At 36.7% G+C, this 26,056-nt stretch overlaps 4 protein-coding genes across 4 annotated transcripts; all 4 read right to left on the bottom strand.

Annotated features, from left to right (window-relative positions):
* Positions 1-4,760: 4,760 nt before the first annotated feature.
* Positions 4,761-6,679, bottom strand: LOC110796138 (protein CANDIDATE G-PROTEIN COUPLED RECEPTOR 7). Its single transcript, XM_022001172.2, has one exon. It carries the CDS (start codon positions 6,368-6,370, stop codon positions 5,051-5,053), a length of 1,320 nt encoding a protein of 439 aa, XP_021856864.1. The 5' UTR covers positions 6,371-6,679; the 3' UTR covers positions 4,761-5,050.
* Positions 6,680-8,786: 2,107 nt separating this feature from the next.
* Positions 8,787-12,165, bottom strand: LOC110796146 (endoglucanase 1). The gene is made up of 7 exons (XM_022001185.2): positions 11,895-12,165; positions 11,329-11,535; positions 10,847-11,047; positions 10,661-10,753; positions 10,122-10,283; positions 9,922-10,033; positions 8,787-9,427 (listed from the first exon to the last, which is right to left on the bottom strand). Exons 1-7 carry the CDS (start codon positions 12,102-12,104, stop codon positions 8,931-8,933), a joined length of 1,482 nt encoding a protein of 493 aa, XP_021856877.1. The 5' UTR covers positions 12,105-12,165; the 3' UTR covers positions 8,787-8,930.
* A 2,468-nt stretch (positions 12,166-14,633) lies between these two features.
* On the bottom strand, positions 14,634-17,697 carry LOC110796158 (beta-carotene isomerase D27, chloroplastic). Its single transcript, XM_022001196.2, has 6 exons — positions 17,026-17,697; positions 16,201-16,293; positions 15,618-15,679; positions 15,364-15,470; positions 14,972-15,067; positions 14,634-14,885 (listed from the first exon to the last, which is right to left on the bottom strand). Exons 1-6 carry the CDS (start codon positions 17,431-17,433, stop codon positions 14,836-14,838), a joined length of 816 nt encoding a protein of 271 aa, XP_021856888.1. The 5' UTR covers positions 17,434-17,697; the 3' UTR covers positions 14,634-14,835.
* Positions 17,698-22,445: 4,748 nt separating this feature from the next.
* LOC110795233 (GDSL esterase/lipase At5g41890) lies at positions 22,446-26,056 on the bottom strand. The gene is made up of 5 exons (XM_022000239.2): positions 25,716-26,056; positions 24,441-24,571; positions 24,060-24,302; positions 23,145-23,403; positions 22,446-22,809 (listed from the first exon to the last, which is right to left on the bottom strand). Exons 1-5 carry the CDS (start codon positions 25,969-25,971, stop codon positions 22,571-22,573), a joined length of 1,128 nt encoding a protein of 375 aa, XP_021855931.2. The 5' UTR covers positions 25,972-26,056; the 3' UTR covers positions 22,446-22,570.

The raw sequence follows: 26,056 nt of genomic DNA, 5'->3' as shown, positions 1-26,056 counted from the left end.
TGGACAAAGAAAAAAGAGGCCACCGATCTTTGATGATTCCTTTCATCATTTTGAGATTTCACAATCTAATTTTACTTATGACAAATCATGGATTATTTGGATTAAAGAGTTCTATTCAAGACTAAGACCATGTTTTTTTGACTTTATTTCGGTTATATTCAATCTAGTTAAGTCCAATTCAGTTTAACTCCATTCACTTCATCTAAACTGAATTGAATGAAGCTGAACTGAATTGAATGAAGCTAAACTGGACTGAATGAAGCTGAACAAAATAAATTGAACTGAACTTAACTGAAATAAAGTCCAAAAGAACACGACCCAATTTGATAATATTTGTAAAATACGCGTATAATTATGAAACATAAACTAGTTAACACATTTTTTTTTTTTAATCTGTAAGATGAAATGGAAGATCTAAAAGGAGTGTGGGAAGTCTTTCAAATAGACACACGAGATTCGATTTCTATACCACTGAAACCGGAGGTGACGAGCGATATAAGCTATTCCACCACCTTTTTTAAAAATAAAAATAAAAATAAAAATGACAGATAGCTACTCCACCACCTCAACTTCAACGCACTACCTTTTATGGTAGTAACCGGAGGTATTTAATAAAACCGTATTTTCCGCATGATTGGTAATTAATTAGTGGATTTGTTATGATTGGTCACATAGCAATATAGCATGCCATGTAACGTTATTGCATAAAAGTCAAGATCGAGTTTGGACTTGTGAGGTTGTAGTTGGACCATAGTGCAGCTGTGCAGTTGTTGACATTTTGACAAGCAGGACTCGAATCTAAAACCTGAATAACCAACATGTCAAACCGACAAAACTTCATTTATATGCTTCATTAATCTGAATGGACAATCCATGTGCATGTTTATACTTAAGGTACCACCAAATACATGTTCACTTTCTTTGTATTCACCCTATTATACTTGTCTCTGTATTCACTCGCATACATTCTAAGGAGATTGGCCAAAACTTGTTACATCAGATTATGACTACACAGTTTGATTTGGAAAATAAATTTTGTACCAATTCTTCATTTCCTCCTTACATGTCAATTATATCCCGTGCATTAGGTCATTTTGGTACATTATTCAAGATAAAGTTTTAAATGTTTTATGTAATTCGATTCTATACTTTGAGAACATGAGTATTACTTCGCGTCCTTCCAGTTCGCTAAGTAGACCCACTCTACCGAAGGTAGAACTTTTCCTGCCAAAAACAAGAGACTGACTCAAAGGAATTGACGGGGGCCTGCACAAGCGGTGGAGCATGTGGTTTAATTCGATACAACGCGCAAAACCTTACCAGCCCTTGACATATGGTCGAGTGTACTTATTTCTAGACATACCCAAATAGGTAAGAAAAATGACTTTTCTCCCTTGAAAGCACAAGTTACTCCGTAACACGGTAAAATCATTTCCTATATGCTTCCCTCTACTCCAAAGAACAAGACTTTGGGAAATTTGACAAGATTGAACTCATAACATAAAGCTGTATTGAATATTGTTTATACTTTATACTCTGTTTTAACACAAACTTCCGTTAATTTTAGAAAAGTAATACGAAACATATACATAGTACAAGTGTATAAATCTTAAAACGGCATATACTTTAAGGAGCTAAAAATGAAAACATTACTCCCTCCGTCTCGGAATACTTGACCTGTTTTCCTTATTGGGCCGTCCCTTAATACTTGACCTGTTTCTAAAAATGGAAATACTCTAACAATATTATATTATTTCTCACTCCACCCCTATTAACCCACCTACCCCCTACTCCATACAAAAAATAATTAAAAATTCAACCCCTACTCTCCCCAACCCAACCTCTTAACCCACCTCCCACTAACTACATTAAAATAATACCCCACTATCAACTACTACCTATTAAATTAAATAAGTCAATTTAAGTCCCTTAAACTCTATGCCGGTCAAACCGGGTCGAGTATTCCGGGACAGAGGGAGTACTACGTAATTTTAATCAAACATTATATATACATACACTGATCAACGACCCTATATGGCTATATTGTTGTTGTTTAAATTGAATACTGTTCAAGTGTTCATCATCCTTCTCTCCCTTGTTACGAAGAAAGGTGGTCCCAATCAGTCCGCATTATTTAATATTTATGACACATAGACTTCCAATTGACGCTGCCTTTTTTCTTTCCTGGTTTGTAGATCTTTACACCCAATTAATGACTTTAATGTATTGTATTTGTGGACTATAAAAGTATAAAAGCATCAGAGTGGAGATTCTGTAACGTGTATTGGAGTGGTATTTGCTCAACTACTGTAATTAATTAACACACTCCCTACTAATTCGCAGTTTTGCACTCAACGATGGTGGAGATTTATTTCTTGTATTAATCGATGAAATAACAATTCCTAATCCTTCATCCCAGCATCAGCTTGACTGAATCACACATTAAAATACCCACTTTTTCCAGATGAATGCAAAATGCAAAATGCAAAATGCAAAATGCAAAATGCAAAATGCAAAACTTACCAATGAAATCTATATCCTGCCTACAATTCATGTAACTGAGTCTGAAACATCTAAAATGTTAATGTTCTTACAACACAGTGCTTCTTTCCCCTGTTTTTCTTACAGCATAACTACTACAAAACTACAACAAGTCAACAATTCCGAAGAGCTAAAGTTTAATGCCTCAAGTTCTAGCAAAGACGCTCAGCAGTAACAACTAACAGAAACGAAACTAAAGCTTCTTTTAAAAATGAAAATTAACAGAAATGAAGGTTTTGAAAGAAGAAATTTGACAAACCAAGCGTTTTCCTTAGCATAAAGTATCACCCATCACAGGATTCAAACATACAAAAATGAACAACAACCAATCTACCACCTTTACGCCAAAGCACATTCAAGAGAGGAAATTGGAACCTGCATTTGTGAAACTAGCATAGTTCTGTAACAAAAATTAATAAACACACTTGTCAAAAATAAAAATAAAAATAAATAAATAAATAAATAAATAAATAAATAATAAACAAGGCTGAAGCAAATTACACTGATCACAACAACAGTCTTAAAACCTGAACTTCCTGCACCTGCCAACCAATCTTCAGCATCCAATTCATATCAAATCATTACTCGTTGTATGACCAAACTCTATAGGCCTAATTTTTTCCTGACAGAGGTGTAGCCATAGAACTATAGAAGGTATCTGTATCTCCCAGTTGGCAGAAATCACCTGTTAGAAGCTCCTTTCTGTTCCTAGATTATATTTAATAAGATGATTATCTTACTAAGCAACCAAAAGGCTCTCAACTCACTTGACACAATCACAACTTCAAAGTTAAAACTCTTCCAAAATCAAACTAAAAGGTTGTTAACTCAATAATATCCTTCTCCATACTAGCAGTTGGTCATTCTAGAGATTTTCCCTGTCACAATAAGAAGTTAAGAACCAACTCCATCCTCATAAGAAGTTAAGAACCAACACACCCATGTCAAGAAAATGAACAAGCACACTAATGGGTTGTATATTGAAATCTGTTATTGACATTTGTTCTAGGCAGGTTTCCGCAGAAGCATACAAGCAAACAATACCTATACGGTCAGGATAGCTGATAGCTCTGTTGGGATGAACTATTACAAGATGCCACCCCTTCCCACATAAAACAAACTAGCCAGGCGGAAACGGAGTGAGGGAAGTGCACATATCTAAGGACTCGGAGACAGAATTATGAGAAGGAAAATGATGAAGCACAAGCCTTTTCTTTATTTTCTAGTCTTGATAACAGCTGCTGATCATGTCAAAAATTTACAAGTTTCTTGTGACAATTTGCAAGCCTTATGAAGACAGGGCTCCATTATCCCCGCCCTTTCCACCTTATTATGAACCAAATTACGAAAACATAGAAAGAAAGATACCTACGAACAGTTCACTAGCGGGTCGGGGCAGGTCAGTGTGGGTCACTAGCCGCCCAATAACTAGTACGAACTATCTTCTTACTCATATAGTCATAACAAGATTGATCAAATTTTGAAAAGCAGGTGCCACTTCCTTCTACAACATCCTATATGAAACTTCAAACTTGTACATCATGCAACAAGATTAGTTCGTAACGAGAACATCTAAACAAACTAGAGAGCAACAAACGATTACCTTCAAGGCTTTAACGATAAAGTTGAATATTTAGTAAAGCAAATGGTGGTCTAAAATATAATCAGCAAACTAAACCCATCACCAGCATCAAGTATACAGGATTCACACAACTAATGAAGTCTATACCACAGAGGCGTAGACAACTACAAACTCCAAGGTAAAGCATTTCCAAGAGAAGTGCATTTGTTAACCAAGTTCTCTACAACAAAATTCAGACTTGAGAATAGCATTAAGCGACCAAATTATACAATGGTCAACTACCACCAGCAAAACAACATTCAGCATTCAATTCGTACACAACCACATGGTCAATATCAGAATCACAAGCTAACCCTATGTAGCAAGACAGAATGCAGTTATGCACCAGGACGCTATATACATAGTTGGAGAAAAAGGTATAGACAAGCAGAACAAATGACGTATAGAAGCTACAGAGTAAAGTACCTTCAATCACATTTACAACTATCAGAATATGTGTACTCAATAAAAAATAATCCTGCTACAAGCATATGGTAAACAAGACTAACAAAACTCCAATAACTTGAGCAAACTGGCACCAAATTAGCAACATTTATATTTATCAAAACTACCACAGCTTCGTGCATAACAGACAGAATTCACGGTGTGCTTATAACATTTATGTAAAATAGTAACCTTTAAGCTAATCAAAGCAAATTAACAAGCGTCCAAAACCACATGAATGGACAATGACTGATACCTAAACATATTCTATCATAAGGGGGATTGGGGGACAAATCACTATGCTTTACGTTCATCTACACTGAAGGAACAAAAATTCACATCAGTAACCAAGTCTAGCTTAACAAACAGCAATCAAATTGGATCACTATACCTTGTACTATCAATGCAAACATGTTTACAACTATGACACGAATGACGAATCCATCAGAGTTCAAACTCATCCTCAAGCTTCAATTGCTCAACAGCAGCTTCCTCTTCGTCATCATCAATCGCAAAGTAAGGATTATGAGCCTCAGGCTTAAACTTATACCCAGTAAACACATAAAACGCAAGTGTAGCCAACTCTGCCGCCACAACACTAGTCCACAAATACCTATAAGAGGTGATAGTTTCAAGTGCATAAACCACCACCCTAGTGAAGTAAATATAGCAGATAACCACAATGTAGTAATGCCTAAACAAGGTCAACTTCATAAGATTCACAGCTGCCTTCCCATCTGTTCTCGCCGCCTCCCGGAGATTCTTAATCGACCAAACAATCGGAAACAGAACGGCACAACAACAAATCACATCAACCAACAAGAACACCTGTTTCCAGGTAACCCAATCTTGATTGAAGGGGCTTGTCTCATCAATCACAACCTGCGCAATGTTGGCTACCACTTGTAATGGAATCACAATCATGAGAACCTTCTTCTCACGGTCCTGCAAATAGGGTTTCAAAAACGACCACCCAGTTCCAATCAAAACAATTAGGGTAAAAAGAGTAATCCCTTTCAAAAAACTGAAGATGTAGAACAACACATCCCACCCATGCGCGCTCCCTGTTCGCTTAATGTAAGATTTATCCTCAGCTTCACAGAGAAGATTCAACGCTTTCATGATCACAACACCAAGCATAAAGAAATGAATTCCGAAAACTGTTAATCGCTTCTTATACAGAACATAGGTCCAGAACACTGCAATACCGAAGTAGATGAAGGAGAAGAAGTAGAAGATTCGGGGCAGGATAGTCCGACCTGCGGAGAGGTAATCGCGTGTTCGGGTCTTGCCGTCGAGATTGTACATTGCGGACCGGATGTTCATGGATATCTGGACATTTTCCGGGTAACAGTTTGCGAAAACGAGGGTGTATTGATCGGAATCGGTTTCAACGTAGAGGGATCCGAATGAGTCAGGATCGGTGGTGGGGAGAGAATTGAAGGTGTAGACCTTTTTGACGAGGTGGGAATCGAGGGCGCAGGAGATTTCGGATTCTTCGAGCTGTTCAAGGACGTGGAGCCATGAATCGCGAGTGCAGAGGAAGAAGCCGAGTTTGGAAAGGTCGAGCTTGTTGCGGGTGGAGAGGGTGATTCCGCTGACGTTAAGTTCGAGGCGGCCAGTGTGAGTGAACCCGAATTCGTCGATGGGGATGATTGGGCGGTTGTCGGATTTGACCTTGGTGGTGCGGATTTCTGCGGTGGAGAGAGAAAAAAGGGCTACGAAGATGAGGAAGGTGAGGGTGGCGGAGTGGTGGAGCGCCATGGTTGAGACGGCGGTGATGGGGGTGGTGAGATCCGATTTGAGGAGATCGGATCAGGAAATGGGGAGAAAGCCCAGATTTGAGGTAGGATTTTAGGGGAAATGGTATAATTTTCGTTTACTTATGAGATGAAGGACGCCATTGATTATAAAAAATTCTTTTGGTTTAATTAGGAGATGAAATAGGGAGGAAGGGACGTTTTACCTTTTAATTTTCCGACTGATTAGAAAATTCTTGGATTTGGAAATTAACACCACAATTTCCTTGTCATTTGCATTTTTCATTTCCGTACGGCGACTTTGACTTTCCAATTTCCATAGAGTATTAAAAAAAAATGTTTTTACCAATTTAAAGCTCGTTCGGATTAGATAAAATAAGTCCAAAACACAAAATATTGACTATGTTCTATTGGACTTATTTTGACTGAACTTATATTATCTGAATTTATTTTATCTGAAAAAAACTTATTTTGTCTGAAATAAACTTATTTGTGTGTGAAAATCTTTGAAAAAAACTTATTTTAGTTGTACTTATATTATCTGAACTTATTTGAACTTAATTGAACTTATTTTGTCTGAAATAAGTCAAAATAAGTCGAACAGAACAGGGCCTTACTTTAGAAAAAAATAAGTTGACACTTCTATCAATTTAGATAAGTTTAACAAATTTATTCAGACAATTTAACTCACAGGTAAGTAGTTTTAAATAAAAATAAGTTCATACTTCATACCTTGTAAGGAATAAAACAAAGCCTGAGTTTTGGTTAAGTTTATAGTAAGCTAAAATAAATTCAGAAAACTCATACATCGTATAAATATAGAGAAATTAAGTCAACATAAATTTAGTCGTTTAGATAAACAAAAATCGTGTGCGAATGAGCCACAAGGGTAGGGCTGACAATTTCATCCTAATCCGATGAAAAACCAGTAAACCACCCACCCAATCCAGATAAAACAAAAACCCAAATTAAATGGATAATAAACAGATGATGGATGGATTTGGTGACATATCAGGTCAGATTCTTCGATTGAAGTAATGGAGATGGGGTCGTTTAACCCGTGTTTGGTTAAAATGGACTCTTCCCTTTGTCTTAGGGAAATAGAGAAAGAGATGGTCAATTGTCTCGTTGTGTAGATTGCAAAGATCACTGGTGTGAAAAAGGGATTATGTCATTTAAAAAGGGTATTATGATCGTTTTATGACTCTTACATGACGAAAAGGAACACATACGAAATATAAACGTGTTAACGAGGATTATGGGTGTCATGTTAAATGACATTGGGTCGGGCCGGTTCGATTCAACACTAAAAAAACACTTGCACAAGCATAAAGTTACAGGTTGGGTCTAAGCGTATTCTTTTTTTGAAAAAAACACGATAAAGCATGCTGAATTGAGTAAATTTAGGTTTAGGCATGACGACCCAGTTTGACCCGGCACGACGCTGCACGATGGCACTTGGGCCTGACTGTTTTTTTTTGAAAATTTTGATATGGCTCGGCCCATCATGTGCGCTTAACGTGTGTCGTGCACGTAGGTTCATCTGAAACCTGACTCTCACAGGACAACAACTATCTTTAGGTGTCACTGTCATCGAAGTTATAGACATACAAAATAGCTTGTGTCTGATAAAATTGATAACAACAAAATAAACAAATTGTTCCACCTAAAAGGCTACAACTCAAGAAACTATGCGAAAACCTATTACTCCAATAGGTTGTACGTTATAACTCTCGTATATTAGAGCATCTATTAGACATCTTATACACATACATTCAGTCTTTAATTTTTTTTGCCCCGAGTTCTAACTTGTTGCCTCAAAATTAAAAATAATAGATGTGTTAATTTCCGTGGAACAATCAATTTGCTACGAACCTACTATTAATCAACCATTATGCGATTTTGTCCCATTAAAAGGACTTTTTAAATTTGTATTTAACCAGGCCCTTTTACATTCACACTTGTTTGTGCAAAAGGGCCTAGTTAAAAGAAAAATGACTGCGGGGGAGAAAAAGAATGTCACACAAAATAGCAATTTCGAACGATTTTTTCGCAATAATCTAAAAGATGTACGTGTTTTTCTGTTTGTGAAGGACGACATTTCTCGCTCGCATAAAATCGCGCCGCAGGCTGTTTGAACGGGGTAATTAAACAAACTTTCTCTTGCACAATTGTGTTTTCATATGCTTTATTTTGATTCGATTTTTCGATTTTTCGATTTTTCAATTTTTTTGGATGATTTTACTTATATCAGCTACTCTGATTTTAGGGTTTTTTTGATTCCTTTTCAATTTTACAGATTTTTAAAAATTGTGATCTATATACTTCGTATCTTAATTAATTAATTTTAATCAATTTCAAGTGTTGAATACTTTTCCCGCCATCCAAAGTTGTACAATTGAAATTATGAGCAATGGAAGTTTGGGGAAATCGTACATTGATTCCATTACTTGAATAATTTTTCTTGCTGGGTTTTTTTGGATGATCATTCTTGTTCATAAATACATAATCATACCTGTGCTAGTTATAATCTTACAAATCGGCTATGCTAAATTGCTAATATGTTAGTATCTATCATTATATGCTGAAAAGAATGCAGCTGCACCAACAAACGGTGCATTGATATAAGTAGCTGGCTCAGATTGCCGATAGTTATTTCTGTCGTCAGAAAACCTGTCCCCTGAATCCGGACCACCTAATATAGCTCCGACTAGGACGTTGGGGTTGGGTGATCCAGAGTTCAGGTATTGGAACCCGTCGTTGCAACCAATTCGATTAGGGTGTTCGTGTACTGATGGGAGGGATGAACCTCTATGATGAATGTGCAATGGGTAATTATTGCCAAATCCTACCATGTATGACATTTTTTCTGGATTATCACCCAAAATATAGTCCACTTGTTGCCTTGCCACAGAGATGAGCTTCTTTGCTGTGATTATTGTGGAACCACATGAGGTTATGTCACCATTTGTGCCAAGGTACTTGGCATATGCCAATAAGAGAAATGATGTTGTGGTTACATATTGAAGATTGCTGTCACTTTGTTTGAATAAGAGTCCTCCTGCAAAACAACTTACTGTGTGAGACATCTACAATGTGAGATCAACAATTGCTAGCTATATTGTTTTGACTCGGGTACTAGTATCAAGCACGGGTTTGTGTCCAAGTGTACTGTCAGAGACTCAGAGTCAAGTGCCTATATCCTGTCAAAGATCTAATGAGTGACAAGATCTGTCAACGGGTCGGTCGGGTCGAGTTGTAAAATAATATTTTCGGGTTTGTGTTAATTCGGGTAGGTCACGTTCCAGTTCGAGTTTACAAATGCTTGTTCAAGATCCAAAGTTTTCGATTTCGGGTCAAAACGAGTTCGGTCGGGTTTTGACCCATTACTTTTTGAGCTGTTTGGGTTTGGATAAAATCGGGTTATAGGTCACAAAATCTTGTTCAAGACCCAATATTTTTCTGGTCGGGTTTGGGTCGATTTTTGACAGGTCTAAGTCCGAGTAACATGGGTGCTAGTTTTTTGGGATTTGTATGCTGCTTTTAGTGACTTACCAGGGGTATATTGGGCCTGATAATCATTTGCTCCTGGAATGAAGGAACATATAAAGTTATCTGCATGTGCTTTGTACTCTTGAAATTCCCCTATTCTTTCCTGCAGAAAGTCCTGTAAGAGGCAATCTTAATTAGTGAGTAATTTAATTTATTACCACAAATTTGGGTCCAAACAAATGAAATGTGTTTTAAGTAAAAACCTTGGCAAGAAGGACTTTTGTCCCAGCTTTCTTATCATCCCAACTGAAGGAGAAATCATCCTCATCAGCACCCAATATGTGACCATTGGACTGTATGTATGATAAGTACGAGGGGTCACCAGAAGCTTTATGAATCCATGCTGCACCCCACAGAAGCTCATCCTGATGACAAGATACGAGAAGTTAGGTTCCGTTTGGTTTGGTGTAAAATGTTTCCTGTGCAAAATGATGTTCCAAGGGAAAATACAATTCCAAACTAGTTTTTCTTTGTTTGGTTCCTTAAAAGAAAATGGGAGAAAATGGTGAAGATTGAGGGGGAAAAGTGAAAGGGAGGAAAGGTGGAAAAGTGATTTCCCTCTATTTCAAATGAAAAAGGTATTTCCACCTTTGAGTGAGTTATGGAAAATTGTTTTCCATCCACTGTCAAATCAAACAACGTAAAATGATTGAACAAGGAAAAATCGTTTTCCATGAAAACGTTTAGGCCGTGCGTTGGGGACAACTAAGGGAATATATGGTGGAGCCGCGGAATGACTTACATGATACCCAGAGTAGGAGCAGTAAAATGGGCAGACAGCAGAGTTCAGAGAATCACTGTAAGAACCTCTATACTTGTCTGCAAAATCAAACACCTGCACCAACATCAAAGTTTTTAGCTTCCTTTAAAACCAGGTTTTATCTTTTGGTAGGAACTTTTTTCATGTTTTGAGGCCATCTGTTTTTACCTGAATAGCTGTGTGGAGTAGTTTGCTTGAGTAAGAAGGATCGGAATCCTTGAAAACTATGGAAGCTGCAGCCAGTGCAGCTGCTGTTTCTGCTGCTACATCAGATCCTGGGTTTTGTGTAGACACTTTGTATACAGTTCGTGGCGTGTCCATATCCTCTGGCCTTTCCCAACACTTATGATCCAGGTTCGGATCTCCTACCTACAAATTTTGAATTAGAATCTGTTATTCTTTCTATTAGTTTTCATGCCATGTCCTAATTAAACATGTCTTATAATATGCTGATTTCTTAGTCTTTCATCAAATCTGATATTATCATATCATCTTTCACCAAAAAAGCTCCAGAACAATAGCATGTGACACATGACAATGACATCTGCATGAGGCTAAACATGATTTTTAATGCTTGTTTTTGCGTTTATGTTAATTAGTTCTAGGAATAATGTTTCTTCATAGTTCAGACATGAATGCAAACTGCTCACTTGAACATATAAAGTGCCAGGGGTGGCTGCTGCCTTGAGAAGATAATCAGCGCCCCAACGAACAGCATCCTTTGCATTAGAAACCTGGTCATGCATTGAGCTTCCGAACTCAATAACACTCCATGCCAACATTGTTGTTGTGAAGGCCATTGGTAAGCCGAACTTGACATTGTCCCCTGCATCATAGTAGCCTCCTACTAGGTCCACCTGAAATTCAAAATCAAAAACAATAAACCGTAGTTAAACTAGGTGGTCCATTATGGTGTAAATCATTAATGGTTATATATAGACATCAATAATCCCAACTTTCACTCATTTTCTCAAAATAATCCCAAATTTCAGGTATATCTTCTTAAAATAATCTAAACTATCAATTTGGCTATGTACAATAGACCCAAAATGGTTTAGTAATGACAAGAAAAATAAGACTTCAGATTATTTTGAGAAAGTAACCTCAAAAGTTTGGATTAATCTAAAATAATCCGAAAATGATTAAAATTTCGGATTATTCATGTTAATTTTTCCTATATAAGTATGATGCTAGTTAGTGGAGTGCAGTGTAGTACATGGTAGGAAGAGCCATCAGACAACCCGGAGTCACCCCTCCAGGAAAGCCTCTGGCTTCGTGGCAAAGGCCCCGAACGCTGTCCCTCGAAAAAGAGGATAGATTTCTTGAGGGCATCGTTGTAGTCTCGAGGGGCGAAGGCTCTAGAAGCTACACCAAGGTAACAAACTGTCAGGAAGAGAATGAGGAATGTTGTTATTAAGGAGGTCATTTGGACTAATTCACTTTCTAAGAAGGTTGAAAAAGATGGGAAAGAATAAGATATGTTTGAAAGGTTAGTAGTATAGAGGTATTTATAAGGGGTATTAAGGAGTATCACGGGGTACTACTGTAATTAGTTAAAAATGCTGGAATTTTAATCAGTGTGGCTGAGTGTAGGCGGGAGAGTTCGTTGGTCGTTCACGGGATCAACTGCGTAATATGGTCTTATGTGGGGTCCATTTTGCGCCTTATCCCAACGGCTAAGGTAGAAAGTACAAGAATATTGTTAACCAATCAATACAAGTACATGACAAAAAGGTCTTTGGTAAGTAATAAGTATAGTCCTCCCATTTGGTTTAACTACGGAGTACGGTACTCCTATCTTTTAAGCTATGTTCGAGTTTTACTCCGTATGATTTAGTTGAATATTGGATTAACAAGACAATTACACCGAGTAATTATGTATTGGTTGTTTGAAAACGAACAAATGATAGTACTTCATTGGTGTTTTAAAAGTGAAATAAATATGGATTGAGAAAAAGGTTAGTGAAGTTGTTAGCGGGTTAGGTTTTTCGTTAGATATCACATTTTTTATAGAAAGAGTTGGGTTAAATTTTTGTGACAAGAAATGGAGGGAGTATAAATGAAATGAACATGATTTCACCTAATTGTACGTACTTTGTGCTTTTACCCTTTTCACACTTTCTTCCTCGTTCTTTGTCGATTTAATGGAACATCGAACTATCTGCTTGTATCACCAATTGGAAACGCGACAATGTTTATCGAATATTTCAAATAAGTGGGTTAAGTTAATAGACAAAATTTGCACGTTAATATAGCTAGAATGTGCCAAGTTTTGAGTATTAGTGGTAATAACTAGAGGCAAATTAAGAAATTTAAGGCATAGTTAGGTGCTTGAATTGAGGAAACTGGTCACGGACTAAAAGACTCATGTCACATGCTAGAAATTGTACTCCATAGAAAGGTAAGTTCATGTTAGAATGCTCCAAGTTTTAATTTGAACTTTGTAGATGTGGTCATGATTTGGTCTTTGGATCATGGATTCTTTACTTATGGGTGAAAAGAAACAAATACTATTAGTTGAGGACCGAATTTCACGTGATAGCATCCAATGATTTGGAGTTTGTTGCATACTTGGAGATTTTGTCCGGTTATCATTATTTTCGCGCCTCTCGTTAGTAACTTAGTACTGTCTGATCTATGTTATTCGAACTCTTCATTTATCTCAAGTATCCATACATGCCGGTTCCTCGACACTTCAACGATAACTGAACACTTCATTTTCGACCAAATTATGGAAAATTTTCACAAAGTAGCAGAGTTGGACACTTTAACACATACCCGAGTCCGGATAACACAAATTATAATTAGCAGATTTTTGATTTTATTTGTGGTCAAAAGGATGTTTGCTCTATTACCATCTGAATTCCTCAAAAGGAGTATGATGTTAGGCAGGATAGCGGACCAATAGCATTAACAGACGGCTTTAATTAAGGAAAATGACTTAACATAGGAAACTCAATTCCTTTCTAACTATTTTCTGATAGGTTTGTCAAAGGGACTGTTATGTGATATGATTTTGTTGGTTCAACTATTGTAAAATTCGTTAGCGAGCATTAATGTTAATAGGCTAAATGATTAATGTCATAATTATTAGCATTAATAGGTTAAAATGACGACGTGCCAACTAATTCCGGTAGGATGAAGTACTATTATTGGTTATGTTTTTCATGTGCAGCGCTATCTACAACCCTTGAACGCTATGCTATGACTCTATGAGCCTTGAGGGAGGTTTCAGGTTTGGTAAACAATTTGAGAAAATTACGTGCTTGATTGACTTACACTCTCTTTACTCAATAATATGCTTGACTTTTTCATTTAGTTACACATCATTGCGCTAAATGTGCTAACGGGCCGCTTATTTTGACACATAAATGAAGTTTTTAAATCTTAAATGTCATGTTTAACGTGCATTTGCAGTTTAAGTAATGTAAGTGACTAAAAATTCAAACTTAATGAAATTATAAATTTATAATCTATTATTACTTCGTACTTCCTATAATTTATGGTTGAAATTGACAACTTGAGTTGAGGTTGTACTAAACTTACCAAATTATTCTCATGTTATGAGGTCTAGAGGTACTACCAAACCCTATCACTTACTGTGCCTAAAACCAGAAGGCAGGATTCATTTGGCCTTAGATTGTAGAACCTAAGGGTACTACTCATTGGTTGATGGTGAGAAAACAATAAAGACGACTGTAGGCCGGGCTGAGTTCGGGTCAAGCCACAGGCTTGAACGGGCCCGGTCCATGCCAAGCCCACTATACGTCTTTCCGGGCATGAAAATTTAAAACACAGCCCAGACCCACAGACTGTCGGTCTGGGCCGTCGTGCCTAACCTAACTTCATGCTCGAGCAGTGCCTGGCCTTTTGTGCCTGACCCAGGCCCGGTTTTTCAGTGCTGGGCCGGTCCTTGGGCCGGCCGGCCCACAACCATCTTTAGAAAACAACTCCATACAGCAATTACAGACAGATTTGATCATTGGATGAATAATGTTCAATGTTCAGATAGGAGCAAAAAATTGATGACTACATAGGTTGAACTTGTTTGTTTCTATACATGTATAAATGTGTGTTATCTTCTCAGTATATAGTTATACAACTCTGGTTCCACTAGTTGTTGAAGTAGGTAATTACTGAAATCGCGCAGGCATCTCTTATGATAGTAATTTGGGACAAAGGTTTGCACTTGGATTTGCCATGGAACCTGTATTCACAAGCTGTTAGTTAGAATATTCTCAAAACAGCGTTTCTAATTCCATTGAATATGTAATTGAAGTTCTTTGTGCTTACATAAATCCTTATAACAAGCCTGTTTGGAGACTTCATCTTCCTCGAATGGTGGTGGAACTTGCCCATACACCATTTCGCAGCTCATATCTTCAAATTCTGCTCAAAATTTTAGATTAAAGACTGTTAAAAGGGCTTGTTATTGAGAAACTAAAAACAGAATGAACAGATAAGATACAAAAAATACTTGAACTGATAGTATAATCCCTTTTGATTCAGAGGTGAACAATCTGATGGAGTTCAGGGTTTAAGGAAATTATGACCATGCTTTTAGTCTACAGTTCATACTAATTGGTCGTTTGATTAGTATGAACTGTAGACTAATCAACCACTCAATTATTTTGATAATCGACCTCCTTCAGCTGTATAGATTTCAAGAGAGTGCAGAAACATACTTGGATTCATTGTCAGAGGAAGTCCGAATTCACTGGTGAAGAAGTCTTGTGTTGGGATTTTGCACATATTCACACACATTCCTACACAACCACTGTTCTCCAAATACCTTGGTGAGACAATGACGAAGATTAGTCAGAAAATCGGTTAGTTTTTCATTGGTTGGAGTGACTAGTTTTCTTGAGAAATATTTTGTTCTCCAAATCAAATGGGGATGTCTGTAAATGTTACTAATAGAACTTGTAATACAGCTTACCTGCACTTCTTTATAAGAACACCACTTCTTTGTTTCACTCCATTTACTTCCACTTCAATTACCTACATTCATATATGCATTAAAGCTTTGGAGAAAAGCATATGCTGAATTATTCTTAACAATTAACAACGTTGTCCAGTTCTTTTATTCATGAACACTAACTACTAAGATCAACTACACAGTTGTTTAATATATAGAAGTCAAGAAGTTCCCTCTAGTATTCCTATATGGATCCTTATTCTGCATCAACCTTATATGTTATCTCCTTTTCAGGTTTCATGGACTGAATTAGGCAAGTCATCATTTCAGACAATGAGTGGAGATCCACATTACATGGGGGAGGCTGCATAAAACGAATACTTCTCCGCTAAAACCAGGTTCATTTCAGAATTATCTTTATTAATTGCGTGAGTTTTTTCTTTTAATGTGCATTGCATTAGCATTATCTATGAAGTAGCTGTTCTTACTCGAAAAATTTACCTATTGGAAAAACTTTGAATCATGACTATCAAACATTAGTTTTCTTCCCCTTTTAGGAGGGGAATGGGGGAAGGGAAATGAGCAGGGTAAGGGAGTGTATTACCTCAGAAGGTCCAACAAGCCAGTGGAAGAACGGCACTGTAAGGGCTGCATTGAACTCAGCTGCCCATTTTGTTGGCGGAAACAATTTTCTGAACTGCACATCATTAACCAGAAAATCATCAAGTCCCTTTTCAATACTTCCGGCAATTAGACAAAAGTAGAAAAGTAGGTTGAATACTATGTTGCTCAGACTCTTATAAGGGTGTCGTGTCCGACAAGGGATCGGAGGATCCAACACTCTAGATATAATAAATTTCATACAAGCCCACTATGTACGTGGGTGTCAAAATTGTATATATTGGTGGGTAAGAAGGATAAGGTAGTAAATTTTCATATCAAAAAATAGAATAAAGCAAAGTGTAGAAAACATTATGAAACACACTAAAACAGAAAGTGTAAAGATCATTTTGAAACAGAGTTAATATATTTTCAGCTGATGCTAGAGGGAAGCAAATTTTTCGATAGGATCAACCGATCGATGTCATAGGCTCCGGGAGGGGTTGGACGTTCGCAACCTTACCCCGCAATTGCAGAGTGGTTGTTCCGATTGACCCAAAAACAATAACGGGACGAGCATCTTGTACTCCATGGATGGAAAGGAAGCGAAAGGGTTAAGAGTCATTTTGATTTAGTCCATTACAATGTAGTACCACAAAATGGGATTGAACAATTTCGGTAGGATCAATGTAGAAATGTAGAATCATAGAATGGGAAGATAAATAAATTCCATTTCTAGATTTCACATATTAAACAATTTATAATTATTTGTTAAGAATTCACTCATGGTAGTATAAATTAACTAATTTATGAGAGGAGGAGGAATTACCTGAGCCGGGGCACCAGGAGGGAGCATAGACAAGAGAACTTTCCTGACAACTTCCTGCTGCTGTGGCCGTGATCTTCCCTGCATTACTCTCTTCGACACATCCACAAAACTCTCATAATCGTAATTAAACCACCCATCATCTTTCTCCTGTTTCTTCTTTGAAGCAGAAGATGATGCAAATTTCTCCATCTTCCTAGCAAAAAGATTCATGAAAATCATCTCAAAAAACCCATCTTTGTACTTTGTCTTTTGTCCCATAGGAGCAGGCACACCTGTTGGCTCTGTTATTCGACATCGAGGCCGGAAAATCACCATTCTTTTATTTCTGCTGCCATTTTCATGTCTTTGCCCACTGCAGTGAGCTATATTGGCTCTGAATTGGACTGGTTGGAAATTTAGTACCACCATGAATATCTTTATCCCTTCTTCTGCCACTCTTTCTTAATAGTGTGTTTTAAAACAGGGAAAATGGATTATGGGGTTTTCTTGAATCGTGTGTCTGACACAAGGATGTATGCTTTTCTGTACTGGATATGGCTAATGATTTTCTATTGAACTAGGGAACAATATCATTAGCATTACACTTTTACAAACTAATAAGATCAGCTTTGTAATTGTGTGGCTAATAATTAGAGTGGATTTTATTTTTTTTAAATGATTTCCCCTCCTGAAGCTTTTGATTAATTATAAGAATAAATGGTGTACAATTTTAGGATTTGTTAGGTGAAAGGAGATACTACGTATTAGAGTTTTGGTCGTGGTTAGAACTTATTGAAATAGTTGTTTAACGAAGGTTTACAATTATTATCACTATTTTGCCAATAGCTAATATTTAGAATTAGTAGCTTTTATTTCATAAGTTATTGTCAAACACGCCTTAGGTGTTTACCATATTACCATGAGAGATTTGGAGTAATGTCATGTTATGATTCTTATCATACTAAGTTAGTCTGTTAGTGCAAAATGTTGAGAAGCAAATAAAGGCAATTTGAGGTTCCAATAAGTTTTAACTTAACCAACATAGAGTTGGCTCAAGTGGTAAGCAGCTTGATGCCGCTTAAGGGAGGTCTCGAGTTCGAGCCTCGCCGTATGCAGAAACTCTTGTTGGGAGACTCACCCACCATAAGCAAGGTGTGCGACACGGGTCGAATTCGGATGTAGTCGGAGCTAAGCTCCGGTGAACCGGGTGTGCTATGTGTTAAAAAAAAAGTTTTAACTTAAAAAAAAAGAAAAAAAAGGAGATATCTGTTTATGTGAGGTCAAAATTAATGCCACGCAAATGCTACTTTCTGCACACATTTGGAAGCATCTTGTCATCTCGTGTAACGTCTTTGTTTAAGTGGGCTTTAAGTCCTTGAGTTTTTGGGCTTCAGTAAGTGTACCTAATTCACTGATTGTCTGATAGAGAGCATTCATTTTGAGCCCTGTTCCTCCATTTGAATGACATAAAATCCTCTAACAAATTTTATTCCATGAGTTAGATCTCATCTAATGTCTAATGGTATTAGGGTAGTCTTAAATCTACAGAGATACGAAGGCCCGAAAGAACTACATGACCAACAGGTCCAAGACCAAATGAGCAGTAGTAAGAGTGTTATGTGTGCGCGATACACCCGAGTGTATAATTATGCAGAAGATCCATAGTTTTATAAGGACAAATTGTCTAGTATAGTACCATGCCAATTAACTCTAGCGAACATTTAGGTCGCTATCGCTTTTGTATGGTGCAAACTGTAGTAGTTTAGCCTCTCATCGAATGGTATCGAATATACTCCATCTGTCCTCAAAAGATTGTCCAAATTTCCGTTTCGGTCTGTCCATTTGAGTTTACTTTATCACCATATATAGTATGTGGTTCTCACATGTCTCTTCACACATTCTATTATTTAAATTAGCAAAAAGACAAGAGTACCAACTCACTAGCTTGCTTTTCTTTTGCCTTCTTTCTTAATAAAGTTAAAAATGTGGCTTGAGACAATCTTTTAGGGATGGAGAAGTATGTAAGTGAATAGACATTTAGGGGGCGTTAGGTTGGGGGTTTTCTGGAAATGGAAATGGAATGATGGGTTATCATTCCCTTTGTACGTTGCTGTTTGTTTGGTGGTTTTTGTCATTCCTTTTACCCTCTTTTCTTTTTCACTTACCCCAAATCCCTCTTCAATGATACCCTCTTCCCCCAAGGTTTTCCATTCTCTTTCCCTTAACCACCCTTTTTAAATACTTCGTAACAAGTAATAAATAATAAATATTATTATTATTATTATTATTGTTATTTATGTTAATTAGGAGAAAGATGGGAGAAGAATTAGAATACCAAACACCATTCTTTAACAAAGGGTTTTCATTCCATTCTTTTTTATTCTTTTTTCTCATTCTCTTTCCCTTTCTCCCTCTCCAACCAAACGGCCTCTTATTGCTAAAAAGGGTGGTATATATTTATCTTAGAATGTAGAAAAAGGTGAACCAAGAGATCAAGATACTTGAAAAGAAAGCCATCTTTCTTGTGAGGCCAACCCAAAATGCATGAGAATAAATGATTAAGGTGTGCAAAAGACGTGAGACCAAAAAGGAATGTCTTCGATCATAAATACAAAGTACTTGTAGTATGAGAGAGTAGCAATCTTTGCGTGCATGCATGCATGCATGTCTGCAAAAAGATATTACACTTTCTGTTGAAGACCCTCCCTCTTAATTTGTACGTAGTGGAGTACTCCATCGTTGATTGAATATGAGTCTCACAATTTCGTCACGAGGTTCCATTTCTAAAGACGAAAAAAGATTTTGGCACTCCCCTCTTTCAAGAACATTTGTGACCTCTACTTTCACGAAGGCATGTCAAAATTAATAAAACCGCTATATTACTTTTTTTGGTGTTAACACCCGGTTTATCCTTAGGGTTAATTCAGATTCGGAACGAGTTCTGGGTGGATAAATCCAGACCCTTCCCAATTTTTGTTGTAGGGGATCGAACACGAGTCCTCCCTACCAAGTCCAGCCCCTATTACCACTAAATCAACAGACAATTGGTAAACTGCTATATTACTGTAGTAGTTAATGTAGACTTAGAATAGGAAGGTTCAGAGTTATTGGAGTTATTGTGATAATGTCAGTACAAATTGGAAACACGGAAAAGTGAAATTGCAGTGGAGAGTTGGAGAGGTAGGGCAGAGAAAGAAGCAAGTCGAAAAGGATGAAAATAGAGAAGCACGTCCACATGGCTCATAACAAATCAAAATGTTCGTAGCCAGGCCAGTTATGAGCTGCCCTTGCATTTGTGCTCTGGACTTTGGCCAGACTGAACCAACTTAAGAGTATTACTCCCTTCGCAGTTGACAGCTTGGACCTCATTAGTAACCCATACCCTCAACTCATCACTCCACACTGCTCACTGGACCCATCATCAGTCATCACTGCATCATGTCGCCTTTCTTTCTTTGTTTTTTTAAAATACTCTAATAAATACAGGTATTACTCTGTATATTCTCACATATGTCGTTTTGGGAAGCGATTTTGGCACATCCATTGTGAGAGGATATGAAATTAAGCGCTACTCACTTAGAAATGTGTCAAAATTAATAAAGTGACGTGCTAAATTAGTTTTCCTTTGTTAGTTTCTTTTGTTTATCTCATTTATGATGGACTATTCTTTCTACGGAGTACTCTTAATGAAAGTTGAGTAGATGTAAGAAAGATGTGGATAGAGTAAGAGAAATGATGTAAAAATGTGAGTACGTAAGTGTAACTGTGTAAGAAAAATGTAAATAAAGTAAGAAATACTGACTGAAAAGGTTTAATTGGATACTACTACCTCAGTTTCGTACCGATATTTGCACTTTTTTTTAATCATTTTCATAATGTTTTTTACTCCCTCCGTCCCGGAATACTTGACCTGTTTTCCTTATCGGGTCGTCCCTTAATACTTGACCTGTTTCTAAAAATGGAAATATTCTAACAATATTATATTATTTCTCACTCCACCCCTATTAACCCACCTACACCCTACTTCATACAAAAAATAATTAAAAATTCAACCCATACTCTCCCCAACCCCACCCCTTTACATATTTCCCACTAACTACATTAAAATAATACTCCACTATCAACTACTACCTATTAAATTAAATAAGTCAATTCAAATCCCTTAAACTCTGTGCCGGTCAAACCGGGTCGAGTATTCCGGGACGGAGGGAGTATATTGTGCTTTGTACTTTGTAAGAATATACACTACGTACTATTTTACCATTCTTAACCCACTAAATTTACATTTTGTTTTGCTCTATTCATTTTTGTCTTACATCTACCCACATTTTATACTCTCTCACACTTTATTTATATTTTTATTATACTCATCCACGTTCTTACATATTTCTGCGTAAATTGTAATGGAAAATATCATTTTGAAACAAAGGTATCATAAGTTGATTATGTGTGCCTTTTTCCGCCCATTACCCACCAGGGTCGTACATCAATTTAAATGGATATGGTGCTGACATTTGGATACATACCCGTATCCGTCACTAACGGCCGAAGCCAACTAGCGGTGGCGGGGGTGGTGTATAATAATATTAAACGTGCTGACTTTGAGGGAGTGAGAATCTTAAGCGCGAAATGAAATATACCCGCTAACTAGAACCATAACTCATACCCGGCCAAGAGAGGAGTGGTATTGACTTTCTATCATACAACTTTGGGAAGCCAAAGCCCCATGATTTAATGATTAAAGGATTGGTCTGAATTTTGAGAGGCTTTGAATTGTTGTGGAAATTAAGTCAATACTTCATTAGTCAACGCCTACTATTGGTGTAGTTGGCGGTTGTCAAAAACAGCTAATTTTGAGTCCACATATTGCCATTTGTCAATAGGACTTTATGACCCAATTTAGTCAAACTATATACAGTTGATACTTTATGTTTACGCGGAAGATGGATTGCTCAACCATCAAACACAGATAGTGTGCTTCAAACCCGGAAACGAGCCGAGTCGAGCCAGGTATTAATGTATCAGATTTAATCTTTTCAAGGAATAATAATGGTCTAGGATTTTCGAGTTGAACTAGCTTTTAATCTCTTTGTCTGAAAATTGGACTCATTTAATAAAATACTTGTTGGTGAACAATTTAAATTTGGCCGTCTGTATTTTGAGCTCAAGCTCCAAATTGAACGAGCTTTAGCAAACGAACACTCATGCCTATGAATAAGAATTGAATATTCTTGTGGATTAAGAAGACGAAATGGCCGGACACACAATTAGGGATTTTGATTGGGTAGTTGACAGACGTTTAACAAATTTTCACTGATTGTTGCGATTGTCAAGTCATAATTCATAACAAAGTTGTGAAAACTAAATCTTGTTTAAATAACGAGCTTGTGAACACTAAATCTTGTTCGAGTGAAGCTCATTTAATAAACGAATCTTAAATATAAATAAACACAATCATTCACCCATTAGGATATAATATTAAGCACTACAATTAATGATTGTGAAATAACTACACATGAGTTCATACCGTTATTTTCTTTTTAATGACTACAACATTCATTAGAGCCTAGTTTTGGGAATTGTAAAGCTGCCGAATATTGACAGGGGAAGTGGCTTTTTCATCACCATCAAGCATTTTCTTGGCCAAGATTAGGTTAGCAGCTTCAGTAGGATGGTATGCATCCCAAAACACATATTTTGATCTATCTTCACACATTATCGAACTTGTGTTTGTGTTTGTCCCTTTGAAGCACATAAATGGTGGGAAATACCCACCACAACACGGGTCCTTTGCATCTTCAAATCCTATAGGCAATTAACCAAAAATTAATCAACTTAATATCTTCCATAACTTATACTACCTCCGTTTCAGAAAGTTATTTACGCTTTGGAAAATGTGTCAAAAGTATAAAAACTTTGACCGTAAATTCTCACCATTATATACATTAAAACGTTACATGTAAGATCTTGTTAGATTGGTCTCGGGATGTATTTTCAGAATATCAAATTTTTATAATTTTTTCACATACAAAATGGGATATATTATTAGTTAAATATTGCATTGGAGTCCGTGCAAATAGTAACTGTAAAGATCTTTTTGAAACGGAGGTAGTAACTAATTATGATCTTGGAAAGCTTACCATAGTGTTGATAGTTAGATATGATATCCATGAAAATGTCGTAGGAATTCGCGTACACAAACACGGCCTTATTTCCCATTTCTTTGTTAAGCAACCTTAGCTCTCTATTGAGTTTTTTGTTGTAGCCTTGAATTAACTCATTCACCTCATTCGAGCACTTCTCGAACCATCCTAGCTTGATAGCTCGAACAAATGGTATGCATCCCAATGGTCCAATCCCTACTATCACAAACTTCCTCGCCCCCAACTTGAGTAATCGCTTCACATATAAATAAAAATCAGTCCTCTCTTCACTCTTAGATTATATGTCATATTTCTATATTGAGTCATTCTAAATTAACATACTAAGGAGTAGTATACTACATCTGTTCTGTTTTAATTGCAACCTTTTACTGTACGTGCACCTCAATATTTACAATGTAAGTGCAAAAGATAGTAAATTACATCTATGCCCTCATTTTTAGATATAATTAGGGGAAATTGTGGTTATTAAATATGCATGAGGGTAGTTTCGTAAAATCAGATAGATAAAGTTGTCAGAAATAGAAAGGTTTTAACTAAAAAGAAACGGTTTAGAATAGAAACGTTTAACGACAACCTAATTACGACGGGTTTTTGACCCTTTTGCGACGGGCTAACAACCAAACAAAGACGGGAACAACCGTCGCAAATGTCTTTTACGACGGGTTAACGACGGCCCCCTTTTATGACGGGTTCGCGACAGGAAATCCCGTCATTCATCAACGATTATTGACCTTTAACGACGGGATTTTCCGTCGTTAATGGTACATTTTTTGTAGTGTTAGGAAGTACCACTTTTGAGATTTAGTAAGTAGAAATCTTTAAAATACAATCAACATGACTGTGATATCAATTAAAAATGAACTATAGATTAAGCTTAATTTGAATTTGTACCTTGAGCTGCATTGTGAAGTTGGAGACCATCTGGTCTTGAAAAATGGCAGGTTGAACCTTATCTTGTCCAATAAATGGTAGGGATGGTTGGATATAGTTGAGGATGTCATTAGAACCGATTGTTATTGAGAAAACTGCATTCTTTATAAAACTTTTCGTAGCTTTTTCTCCCATTTTACCAACTAGATGAGCTTTAGTTTGCTCAAAGTAGTTCACTTGCTCCTGTAGTGGGATTCTTCCAATCTGCACCAAACCAAACAAGTGCTTAGAAGTGATATTTACTTCTAGTTATGGAAATGGAAATGTATTCCAGTGAATAATGGAAATGTATTCCAGTGAATAATGGAAATGTATTTAGGGACGGAGGGAGTAATAACGTACAAACATGGTTCCAGTTTGAACCAGTATTCCAGCTGATCCCGAGGCATAATTTATTCCAGCATGAGTTGCATTGATCAGGGAGTTTGGAGCTAGGAATGGCAGAGGAAATGAGTTACCTCCTAAAGACTGTCCTGCAATGATTTTAACCTTGAGAACAAGAGAACTCTAAACAGTATATAATTTCCATGATTAATTACTAAAGCCAGAATTGAAAACTTTCGTTTTATTTTTTTTTTATTTTTTATTGTTGTAGGTCGATTAGAGAAAAGACAATTGGTAGAAGGTACACCCGTTTACATTTAAGAAAAAAGGATTATGCACTCTGAAGTACATAAGGCAAGCCCATGCTAATCAGAGTTTCTCTTTCTTCATTTTCGAATATTGTTTTTTGTCAAGAACATTAACTAATGTTAAGAGAGTTAGCTCGGCCTTCCCCTCAAAAAAAAAAGAAGGAAATCACACTACAAGAATTTATATCTTTAACGACAATCTAATTACGACGGGCCAAAAATCCCGTTGCAAAAAACTTTTGCGACGGGGCTAACAACCAAACAAAGACGGGAACAACCGTCACAAATGTCTTTTCAACGGGTTAACGACGGCCCCCTTTTACGACGGGTTCGCGACAGGAAATCCGGTCATTAATCAACGATTATTGGCCTTTAGCGACAGGATTTTCCGTCGTTAATGGTACTATCTTGTAGTTATCTTGGCCTCTAGGGTTTAATTATTAACTTAAGTATACTCTTATTTTCTTTTCTTTTTTTTTTTGATAAAAAACTTAAGTATACTTTTAGGTGATATTCTTAGTATAATTATGAACTTAATTAATTTAAGGGTGCAGTAACTAGTAAGCACTAGCTCTATAGGATATGTGATGTATTTTGGTTGGTGTTAGCAGTTTAGCACCATGACCCTTCACTTTAGCTTGCCGATTCAAAATTAAAATGCATTTTAAGGACGAATCAAAATAAGCTAGTGTTGTATATACCAAAAGTGAGACAAAAGATTTTGATTCCGTAGCTAGATTGATTGGTATATATTTAACAATTACTAATTAGGCAGACTAATAAGTTAATTAGGAAGCAGGATTATATTTTGATGAACATTTTATGAGGTTTTGCACACATGAAGTCAACTAGGGTTAAGAGACTGACCTTGACCTTTAATTGAAAAACCAACCAAATTTACAATGTAAATACTTTTTAACTAGGATCAATTTTTAAAAAAGTGTATGTAACATTTACTCTATTTCCATAATGTCAAAGATATTACCTATAATGTCGGAAACAGTCCGACCATTAGTGAATCTCCCAGTTGGTTTGCCGCCAGAAGGTGAGAAGTCTACACCATAAGGAGGAGAGTCGGCTTTAGAGAGGGTGAAGAGATAGTCGTTGTTACCAGCATCGACCAAGGAGTCACCAAATATGAATGTGGTTAAGGATAGACAGGGCAAAAATAGGAAGCTAAGCGTGTTGTAAAAAACTAGCAGCCCTAAAATTAATAAGCCGCAAATAGAAGGGTTAGTCATAATAATAATAATAATATCGGACGTAGTTGCAAGTTGTAGGCGGCTAGACTATAAGACTAGTACATAAATATAGTTTGATTATTTA

The sequence above is a fragment of the Spinacia oleracea genome, chromosome 6 (genome assembly GCF_020520425.1).
Source record: "Spinacia oleracea cultivar Varoflay chromosome 6, BTI_SOV_V1, whole genome shotgun sequence".
Taxonomy (NCBI): Eukaryota; Viridiplantae; Streptophyta; class Magnoliopsida; order Caryophyllales; family Amaranthaceae; genus Spinacia; species Spinacia oleracea.
The sequence above is the reverse complement of the archived record's forward strand: the minus strand, read 5'-3'. Positions and strand labels throughout refer to the sequence as shown.